This window comes from Amia ocellicauda, chromosome 9 (genome assembly GCF_036373705.1).
Source record: "Amia ocellicauda isolate fAmiCal2 chromosome 9, fAmiCal2.hap1, whole genome shotgun sequence".
NCBI classification, from domain to species: domain Eukaryota; kingdom Metazoa; phylum Chordata; class Actinopteri; order Amiiformes; family Amiidae; genus Amia; species Amia ocellicauda.
This window is the reverse complement of record NC_089858.1, coordinates 14,539,772-14,550,859: the sequence shown is the minus strand read 5'-3', so window position 1 is coordinate 14,550,859 and position 11,088 is coordinate 14,539,772. Positions and strand designations below refer to the sequence as shown.

Below are 11,088 nucleotides of genomic sequence, written 5' to 3'. Positions count from 1 at the left end.
GCACACACCACACAGAGCACACAGAGCACATACAGCACAGAGCGCACACAGCACAGAGCGCGCACACACAGAGCGCACACAGCACAGAGCGCACACAGCAGAGTGCACAGCGCAAACAGCGCGCACAGCACAGAGCTCACAGAGCGCGCACACAGCACAGCGCGCACACAGCGCACAGCACACACAGAACGCACACACCACACAGAGCACACAGAGCACATACAGCACAGAGCGCGCACACACAGCACAGAGCTCACAGAGCGCACACAGAGCGCGCACAGCACAGAGCGCACACAGCACAGAGCACAGAGTGCACACAGCACAGAGCACAGCGCAAATAGCACACAGAGCGCACACAGCACAGAGCACAGCGCAAATAGCACACAGAGCGCACACAGCACAGAGCGCACACAGCACAGAGCGCACACAGCACACACAGCACAGAGCACACAGAGCGCACACACAGCACAGAGCGCGCGCACACAGCACACACAGCACAGAGCACACAGAGCGCACACACAGCACAGAGCGCGCGCACACAGAGCGCACACAGCACACAGAGCGCAGCGCGCACACACAGCGCACACAGCACACAGAGCACAGAGTGCACACAGCACAGAGCACAGCGCAAACAGCGCACACAGCACAGAGCTCACAGAGCGCGCACAGCACAGAGTGCACACAGCACACAGCGCGCACAGCACAGCGCGCACACACAGAGCGCACACAGCACAGAGCGCACACAGCACACAGCGCACACAGCACACAGCGCACACAGCGCACACAGCGCACACAGCGCACACAGCGCACACAGCGCACACAGCGCACACAGCGCACACAGCGCACACAGCGCACACAGCACAGAGCGCACACAGCCCTAACAGGATTCCTCCACTCCCGGCTCAGATGCAATAAAAACACTATTTGGGATACAAAGCATTCATTATTTATTAAATACTTCTGAACATTTGTTATGATTAAGAAAAACTGACACTTGAGTAAACCTTCATGCACCAGCTATAATGGAAATTAAGTTTATTTTAGGTTAAGAATGGCACTTTAGTGATTCCCTGCTTCACTGGTTAATTAATACATGTAAAAAGATATTGTAACCCTTTATCTCCAATTCACTAAACCACAGAGCACCACTGGTGCAAAGTATATTCCTATTTACAAATTATACATTTTTAGTATTTTTTTTAATGCTGTTTTTCTTAAAACAACCAACAAGAAATAAAAATAAACATTAGCTGTTTCCTCTTCAGACAGGTCACCACGCAGCTCAGAGCTCAGCAGAACTGGTGCGTGAGTGGCGTGGGGCTCGGGGAGACTGGGCCTCATAGGCCTCTGCAGCTCTGAAGACAGAACCGGGTCTGTCCAGCCTGAGCGGTTAGTATTAAACACTTAGAAAGTGATGAATGGGAGTTTCTACTGTGTAACCACAGTATAACACAATAACAGTAACACAAAGAACCTTTGACCATGGGTCAATTTAACACAAACAGTCATTATGTTAAAGTAACTTAACTTAAAACAACAACAGTTGTCAGGAAAGCTGCGTTTGATTCAGCATGCCGCCGGCCTGGGCCCTGTGTCCACTGGGGACCACTGCCCTTCAATTGCAGTCTGCAGCCAAGTGGTCAACAATAAAGCGCAGTTTATAACTGCATTGTAAACTATTACAACAATTATGTACAGTTTTCAAAAATGTAAAGAACACTACTTCCAATCAGTTACATTTTGAAAAAGATAAATAGAAAGATATTTTAAATCACTTTTATGAACCATATAAAAGCTATGAAACAGTTCAAAGTGGCTTTTAAACAGTGCTATTTTCCAGCTATTTCAGTGTCCGTTTGAGGTGAGATGTGCTGCCGCGTCCTCCTCTCCACACGCAGCACCGTCTGCTCTTCGCAGCCAGATACTAAACCTACAACAGAAACAAGCAGTTAGACTATTAACGAATCACAGACACTGCTGGGCATGAACAGCACGCCACACACCCACGTTAATGAGATGGTTTTCACCACTGTAGGATTAATACAGAGCTAGAAGGGACAAGCCTTACAATGAGTAAAAAGCATTGCCTCACTTACTTATTAAAGCAGGATAGCAGCTCACACTATAGTGGAGGGGCTTATGATTTGGCCTGTTTTCTGCAGATGGAAGGAGAGAAGCAGCCGTTATTAATGTGTTAAATGAAGGTTAAGCTACATATTGAGGAGGATTTGTGAGAACCCTAGTGTGTATTGAGTTTTCACGTCAATGTCAGGGCAGAGTATCATCAGGACTCCAACGTGACTTTCCAGACACAGCCATGAATACGGGCAGGCGAATCTCCATTCATCAGCTCTGACAGATATTCCAGAGCTGTGTAATTGTGATACTGCTCTCTATAATCACAAAATACTTTCTTTGGCAGGAGTGTCTTGGGTTAGAAGCGGCTGTAAGTGAAAGAACAGAAGTCAATGGAGCCTAGCAGGGTTATTAGTTAAACAGCACTGCTTTCCACTGACAGCATGAATTGGCAGAATGACAAGAAAATACAGCCCCTTTGTCAAGAGCCCTGCCTACATGTGCAGCCCCTCTAATCTCCCTTCACACTACTGACACTGGGAATTACATTTTGTTTAAATAATTGCAAGAAAACCAGTCATGCCAGTGAGCACCGGAGCTGGGAGCTCTGAGCCACTGGAGGTCCTACAGTTTAACAGTCATGTCCAGCTCTGTCTCCACTCTCTGCCCGAGGGATGATTTCCAAGACCCTGATGAAAGCAGCCCCGTGTGGGAGAGCAAGTACATGGGTGGCCTGCGGTGCTGTGAGCGGGGCCCCCGGGGGCCTGGCCCAGCCCGTATCGACCCTCGGCACTCACCGCTGAGATGTACTGGCTGTTGGAGAAACGGGGCTTGTCGTCCTCGGGGGAGGCGGGGCTGGAGAAGCAGGGCGGCTCGCAGGGGGAGCCCGGCTCCTCGGACAGGCCCTCGGGCAGGATGCTGGACACACAGCCGCTGTCGGAGCCGCTCGAGCCGCTGCCTGACATGCAGTGAGAGGACGACTCCGAGCTTTCTGTGGCTGAAACACACAGACGCACAGTCAGCACTGAACACAGCACAGCCACTCTCTCCATCTGCACTCAACACAGCACAGTTACACTGTCAGCACTGAACAAATGCAGCCCAGCACAACCACTCAATCCAAGTATAATTAGTTGCCATTCCTCAGACATTTAGCTCAATAGTGTTTCTGTCAATGGCAGTCACAGTCTGTACACTGATTTGTTTTCTAGTTTTGATGCATTCTTGCTGACCGTGCGTGTCCGTGTGTATCTGTGTCTGTCTGTATATTCAGGCACGTACTCATGGAGGGCTGGCTACTGGTGTCGTGCTCCAGCTCGTCCTCCTCGATGCAGGGGCCGGGGAAAGGCCGATCCACGGGCAGCAGGGCGTGGCTGCTGTACATGTGCAGATTCAGGGGCCCCAGCAGGGAGGATGACGATGGCCCACACGCCGAGGGAGGGCTGCTGATGGACGATGGGAGCGGTGTCCTCTTGAAGGGGTTGGAGTGGTCGAACAGGGACACCGCAATGGACGCCCGGGTCCTGGCTCCTGGGAGACACACAAACACACACCGGAGCGTCAGCAGTCTCCACAGCTGAGACAAAGTAAAGCAAAGTCATGTAAGTGGAGGTCTTCTGACCCATTGTGAGGATTAAATAACAGACCTCTGCCTTTCATGATGTAGTCGATGGCTCGGTCGTTGATGGCGGCATCGCTGGGCTTAATATCCAGGAAGGGCTTGTTCCCAACTCCCATGGACACCATCTCCTGCATTCGTATTTCTGCAACACCACCAGATTAGGATGAACACAGTTTTGAATGAAGCTAAAAGGATCATCGTTTAAAAGCAGGTAAGCGGGGGTGCAGCGGGTGGGCCGGTGAGCTCTCCGCACCTTTATTTCGGGTGGCCTGCTGCCACAGGATCTTGGCGATGTCGGCGGTCCAGGCGTGCTTCACGTCAGCGCTCCCGGCCTGGAGGACGTACGTCTGGTTCTTGGAGGTTCTCCGTCTGAACCAGATCTCGAAGCGCAGACCGCTGTCCCCCGAGTTCTCCGTCAGACCCACATCCGCAGTCTGCAGGGAGACGGCACTCGTCACTCAGCACCACACGGCTGCGCTCCCAGCGTTTACACAGAAAAACAACACCCGGACACTTCTCTGTCCGTTAAATGTCTTACTTTAAAAGAGTGCTTGTAAATGTAGACGTCCAGTCCACCTTCGATTCTCTTGGGCTTGCTGAACAGAACGAGGTCCTCGAACAGGAACACGTGTCTCTGGCACTTCTTCCTGCCGTACCAGATCGTGAACTCGTCCTGCCGCACCAGCTGTCCTTGCTCCTTCAGGTTTACCTGGTGAAACGGATAGAAGAAAGTGATTTAAATGCTACCAGGAGAGTGACATATTACTCTGCAGGTACAAACAGCACCAGCAAGCACTGCCATGACTTTCCTTTCACCATTTAGTTTTAATGGTGCAGACAGATGTGCAAACACGATAGTACTGGAACACAAGTTAAAAAAAATAAGTCTCTCCCTCGGCCCTGGTGTGTCAGTGTGTCAGAGGCGGGTGTGGGACTTACGTCACAGTCTCGGATGGCATCCATGGCAAGCAGGTCGTTGCCGTGGCGCAGCTGGAACTTGACCATGTCTGCGGCGGCCCGGAGGCAGGCCAGCTCCTGCTCCTGCGCCTCGCCCACCTCCTTGATGAGGTCCTTCAGCAGCAGGGCATACTTGCTCATGCGCTGGATGGGCTTCAGCAGGTACGACGCCAGATCCATCTTGTCCTCCAGCTCCAGCTGCTTGTTCTGCTCAGAGCACAGCCGGGCATCAGACAAAAGACACAGCACTGCCAATGGTCCGAGTCTGTCTGAGCTAACTAGTCACTCACAGAGGCGATACCGTGAGAGGAGCTTGGTCCAGTATTTCCATCCCCCTCATATTGCATTACTTTTACAGAAACAAATGAAATCAAAATACATTAAAATACTCCTAATGGGAGATCCCTTTACTAATGAGCCTGCAAGCTCTTATGATTAACAAGTCAATATGAGCTTCCCAGCTGGTTTGAATACTCACCCTGAAGAAGGTGTTCCCATGGCTCGCCAGCAGAGCGTCTGATTTGGGTTTGTTCTTACTGTACAAAGCGTACATCCCAAACTGGTCTTGCTGTAATTCACACAAGAAGATTAACTATTTTACTCTCATACATATTATAATTACAGACGTTTTCATTAGACAGTGCTCTTTATCCTATCATGGAATAGAAGCCATTTTGCATTAATTAAGAATGATACAGCTAAACATTAACATCCATTTTCAAATCATGCCAGCAGTTTGAAATCACATCAATTTAAAGGCGTAAAACATCAAACAAAAACCAAAGCAACTACAGTCTAGTTTAATGACACACTGCACGTGGTACCTATAACTAAACAGCACATATATATACTTAGTGCCAGCAGAAAGAGATGCTATAATAATAGCAGTTTCACGGGAATGGATTTTGCCTGGGGCTTTACCACCTATAGAGGCTGATCTCGTATGCTTTATACAGCACAGTGCTTGGCGATGGGAAACCGCAGATCAGCGGCAGAGCCCTGAGGGAGCTGGAAGCACAGATAATATACCTCAGGGCCCCTCCCTGCCTGAACAGGAATATTGATCACACGTGTTGACTGATGTCTTACAATTCTAAAGGAAATACAGCACTTTAAATATATTAAAAAAGTAACAGTTCAGCCGAGGAGACGCAGTTTTGTGTGTCTTCAGCAGGACAAGACAGACTGTGGCTCAAACTTCCCGCTGTTCCCTTCAGAGCAGCCTACAGCAGAACGCCGCACAGCCTGGCACAGCGGACTACAGGCTGACAGGACAGTCCTGGGGAACTCGAGTAAGCTGTGAGTGTCCCCACTGCTTAGCTGCCCGTCCCTCTCCTTTGCTACCCAGGCTGCTGCCCCTAATGCCAGGCTGAGGGGGCTCAAGCTGGGCACCACAGACAGACACCTGTCTAGCTAGACTGTACCAGCTGAAAAGACCGACACAAGGCTGTCTGAGAAATCTGAGCAGGATCTGTGCCTCATCCCCAGACGTGTAGAGGGGCTGTGGCACACAGAGTGGCTGTGCTTACGTGTCTGAGGAAGCAGTGGCTGACGCGCAGCGGGTGGTTGCAGCAGCTCTCCAGCTCCTTCAGGAAGTACTGGCTGTGGAAATCCACCAGCTTCTCCAGGTTCCCAAAGATCACACTGCGCTTGCCCCGCAGGTCCTGCGGCAGGTCGGGACGCTCCATCTCAGGGAAGTAGTGATCGATGATGTAGCGCAGCGAGCGTACGTACTCGCGCTCTGTGGTCACCATCTCATCCACTATGTGCCTCAGCTTACTGAAGCACACGGAAGTTAGAGGGAGAAAGAGAGAGAATTTAAACTGATGCTGAGGTTGATCAGGCTACTTCCTTCTCCGATGTTCAGAGTGCAGTGGTGTTAGCAGCGCAAGGCCCGGCTGAGGACCGACCTGCTGCAGCCTGGCTCACAGCTCAGCTGTATTAACAAGGAATTCATACATACTCTGCACTCCACACACACTGGCCATCAGCCTGGCCTCCTGGCCCTGTGGCCCCTGGCAGCCCACAGACAGCATCACACACTGCACATGCATTGACTTTTCTCTTACGTAACATCACTGTGAGAGAGCAGATTAATCAAGGAAACCCTAATTTGTGACTCAGAATCCAGTACTGCTGGACACACACAGGGTCTGCTCTCAAAGATTCTCTGAGCCACTCTAAGGGAAGGCATATTGCTAGTTTCTGCAAAAGAACAGCAAAGTCAATTTAAAATACCTACAAAAATAATAATATACATACTGACTTAAATGTGTTTCATTGTATTGATTTTGCGTGTGTATGTGTTTTTTTTTTTTCTTTTTCTCCTGTTTATCCAGGCAGCCCAACAGCGAGAGAGGGATCTGAAGGCTGTCTGCACGGCAGCAGGGTGTGAGTGCAGTTCAGAGCTCGGTACTGCGGGAACAGGACGAGACTAATCCCGGCTGCTCCAGCTGGCTGGCTAATTCCCCCAATGCCTCGTCCATCTGTGTTTATCTCAGTCCTTCTCCCTCCTCAGAAAGCTGCACACTTACAGGGCGCACACACCATATCTTCCCTTTGGAAAAATGGGTGTTTAGGATCAACATTCAGATCTCCAAGCTTTGTTTACTTGCTATGGGCCAGTCTCTCCTGAAGGGGGGCGGAGCACCAGTGTGCTTGTCCCTGAACAGGGTGTGGGTGAAGTGTGGGGTGCTGTCTGGGTGTTGGCAGACCGGGCAAGACCCGGCCCACACTCTTCCAAGACAAAGCTGACCTGCTGTGCCCCAGCACAGAGATTCATGCCAGCAGTGTCTGTTAAGGCTGTGTGTAAACATGGCCTCTGCTTCCCGCTCTGCGGCAGAAATCTCTCAGGGCCCGGGAGACACGCCTGCTGTGTTTAGAGCTTCGTTAATGAGACGTTTCCCTCTGGGAAGCATTCTGAACTATACTTGTGTTTTAACTTTGAGATGCATTTTAACTTTCCTCTCTGGAAGGCAGTGAGCCTCCCATTTCTTTCAGTTTCTGGAGATTAGTTTAATCTTTACATAATTAATTAATTCAGCGCAAGAAAATCAAAATCAAAAAGCATTGCTGCTTACAAGGCCTATTTATACTATTTTTGCAAATTAATCAATTCTTGCTTCTACAAAACATTTTTTGAAAACAAACTTGACTTGTCTGACTGTTGATACTGTGACATGTATACCATATGTGTGCATGTACCACTGTATTCTCCACACTGATCAAAATACTGTCATGGGAATACTGAAAAGCTGACCATAATTATCTGCAGACTTTTGCTGAATATTAAAACACAGAATGGAAGAAAAAAGAAACAGAAGGAGGAGTGAAGTCGTGTATGGCTTTTTAAGTGGAAGCAGGCTGTGAAAGCATGGGCAGCCCAGATGAATCAGTGTCATGGTGTCTGTGCTGGGTCAGCTCTTGCACTACTGCAGATCTATAGCAAGCACAATCGCGGCTCCTCAGAGCTGCCCCTCTCTGCCCAGAACAGAGCAAGAGGAGCCAAACACCCTCATCTGGTGGTCAGAGGGTCTCCTGCACAACACCTGCCCTCAGTCAACAAAACACCGTTCTTCTAAACACATCTGATTCCCACGGTCAATACTGAGTGCTCTGCTGCCGACACAGAGTGGCACATGTGTAACTCTGTATGCCGTGGCGCATTCCTCAGGCTCGCGTGTCTGCACACAGAGGAGCGGGCCGCGGGAGGTGTGCGTTCACACACCGTCACGCCTGTCACAGATGCTGCTGCAGCATCCGCGGGAAACCCACTGCAACACCATATCAAAGGGGTGAGCTCAGGGCCGTGAAGACAAGGGTTAACAAAGCCACTTTTCTCAGAATATTTGTTTCACCCGTCTGGATATTTGGTGCTGAAAAGCATATAAGGTTGTTTTTCATGGCATCTTCCTTCCAGCTGGACTGGAAAGAGACGAGTATTTCTGTGTTTTTTGGCAACTTGCTTGAGTCAGGGCGTTTTATTAGAAGCTTTATCCCCCAAGTATGTTGGCAATGAAGGCTTGTTAGAATACTGATGAGCCTGCATTTGAAGGGAAAGCTGTGTTAACCACTAAAAAGTAAAAGGAAAGTCTTGGTTAGAAATGTATTTAATACTTTTCTTTTCCAAAAATGTCCTCTCCCTTCAAACAATCAACACTATTGTTTTCGTTCTGGCTTTTCTATTAGACGATTCCAACGGTAATTTCTTCCCCAATGCCCTCAGAGCCCCTGCACACTCACCTGCCCTTGGTCCTGGCCTCCACAGGGGGGGTACTGCTCCTGTGGCAATCCTGCCTGGCCGTCCAGCCCAGGCCTGGGGAGCGGGGTTGGTGACCCTCACTGACCTCGGTGCTGCTGACCTCCAGTCCCTTGATGAAGACGCCAGTGTTGCCTCGGCGCATTGGCTCGCTCAAGGTGCGCTGGCAGGGCCCATAGCACGCGCCTTCACTGCCCGCCACATCGAAGCTCTGTGTCTTGCGCAGGACCCGGCGGCCTGAGTCCAGTGGCCCCGCAGGGCAGTGGGGCGGCTCCTCAGAGGACGTGCTGCGCGTGAGCCGCTGGGTGCTGGGGGGGGTGTGGGGGAGATGGCTCAGACCCCTCTGCTCCAGACCACACGTGCTGGAACCCGAGGGCTTCAGAACAAAGTCTGATAGGGGGCAATCCAATACACTGCCCACAGGGCTGGAGGGGCTCCCGGCCGAGTGTGTGGCCAGCCTGTCTCTGGGCCGGCTAGAGAAGCCCCTCCTGCTGCAGAAGGACAGGCTTTGGCTGCGCTCATGCTGCACCCGGGGGTCAGGACCCTCAGAGAGCCGCCGGCCTCCTACCTCTGCATTGCTCCGGCCCCCGTCCAGAGGCAGTGAGCGCCGTGTCCGCAGGGCCGCCTCCAGCTTCTTCTCAAACATCTGCCGCGTCTCCTGGCACTTCGACCAGGCAAACTTCCACTGCTTCAGCCCCTTGTCGCTCTTTAGCTCCCCCGCCAGCTCCTTCATCTCCTGAAATCTGGCTTCGGGGATAGGTGGGTGCTGGCGGCTGTACCCCTGCAGACACTTGATGACTGTGTCACACTTCTCTGGCATGCTGCAGTCCTCCATGGTGATGCACGCCAGATGGCGCATGCCCTCTAGCGCCCACTCGTACGCCTGCCACAGACACAGGGAGAAGGGAAGAAAATCGGATCAAGTCATGCTTAAAAGAAATGAAAGGAAACATTCACCATCACTGCCTTAAACCACATGAAAACGACACTGTGTGGCACAACCACTCGCAGCCAAGAGAGCGTCTTCGTCACAATAGGACTGTTTAACGAGCATTAGGGGGCAAACAAGGGGCTCTTTATGGGGCCAGTTTCACACGGACTGAAAGCTGATTCTTCTGCTCTGCGTGCGTGAGGATGGGCAGGGAGGTCCACGGGCTCCTGAGAGGAGGGTAACGCTTATCTGAAGAAGCTGTGTGCTTTGTTAAAGACTCATCAGGAGAGATGAACAAGGCTCTTCAAAGTGCAGATCGACAGAGGTGTTACTTTCAGCACAGAGGATTTTACATACAAATGACATACAAAAGTAACACTGGGATCCAGCCACAGACTCTCTAACAGCTCTGACATTTAAATTCCACAATGCCTTTTGTTTTCTTAACGGAGTCTAATGACTTTCCAAATGGGTCCTTTCTAATCATGTAAAAGCTGATAATGGGTACATAAGTGCAATTAGAGTCATTTGCTTTCAAGCTTTTCTCTACCACAGGTTGGCTCCAGGAGCTGCTTACATTTCCAGAGCGCTGGCAGATATGATTCTTCACTTCAGACATGTTGAGTGCAGACCAGTTATGGGAATGGACTGCAGTGTGAACAGAACAAGGTCATGTGCAAGACTGTATAATTTTCAGATCCTTTCACTGCCTGAAACAGTATCCAGCATCTTAAAGCCTAAACCTCCTAAAACATAAGAATAGATTAACAGACATCAAAGCATAGTTCCCCTTCCCTGAGAAAGCCGTTTAATTCCCTGACTTCTAAGGCATTCCTGAGACTGACCAGGGAGAGGGCCCTCAGCCAGAGAAAGGCTCTGTGCTGACAAACATTTTTTTGTTTTCTTTTAGCCGATAGGTGACATTTCTCTTCTCTTCAATACATGATTCTGAGACGCTCAGGCCCCACATACCAAACACGACCTTCTTAGGAGGATGATGTGACACCAATGCCACATACCAGTGTTTCAGAGGAGCCGCACTAAGCTACTGAAGTAACCATGCCTTCTATAGGTCACGTCCTGTGAACAATAGGAACTACAAACGGCTGACAGAACTGAAACCACAATAAGACGCAAGGAAAAAAGACCCAGAGAATAATTAATGACGCTGGTCTCTAACACACTTCAGGAGCTTCCTAAACAGATTTGAACATCGTATTTCTACATCTTTACAAAGGCTCTCTT

General features: G+C 50.3%; 1 protein-coding gene across 2 annotated transcripts in view; it reads right to left on the bottom strand.

The window, feature by feature from the left end:
- Positions 1 to 923: 923 nt before the first annotated feature.
- The window catches only part of plekhg4 (pleckstrin homology domain containing, family G (with RhoGef domain) member 4), a 53,035-nt gene continuing 42,870 nt past the window's right edge, over positions 924 to 11,088 (bottom strand). Inside the window, exons 14-24 of one of the 2 annotated variants that reach the window (XM_066713366.1) lie at positions 8,897 to 9,795; positions 6,184 to 6,433; positions 5,133 to 5,222; positions 4,637 to 4,861; positions 4,236 to 4,406; positions 3,951 to 4,131; positions 3,723 to 3,839; positions 3,358 to 3,606; positions 2,874 to 3,073; positions 2,097 to 2,156; positions 924 to 1,930 (exon numbers count right to left, since the gene is read on the bottom strand). In XM_066713366.1, the coding sequence (XP_066569463.1) occupies positions 2,118 to 2,156; positions 2,874 to 3,073; positions 3,358 to 3,606; positions 3,723 to 3,839; positions 3,951 to 4,131; positions 4,236 to 4,406; positions 4,637 to 4,861; positions 5,133 to 5,222; positions 6,184 to 6,433; positions 8,897 to 9,795 (2,421 nt within the window). In that variant the 3' untranslated portion in view covers positions 924 to 1,930; positions 2,097 to 2,117. The remainder of the gene's footprint in view (positions 1,931 to 2,096; positions 2,157 to 2,873; positions 3,074 to 3,357; positions 3,607 to 3,722; positions 3,840 to 3,950; positions 4,132 to 4,235; positions 4,407 to 4,636; positions 4,862 to 5,132; positions 5,223 to 6,183; positions 6,434 to 8,896; positions 9,796 to 11,088) is intronic. The other variant, XM_066713367.1, reaches the window with a different exon arrangement.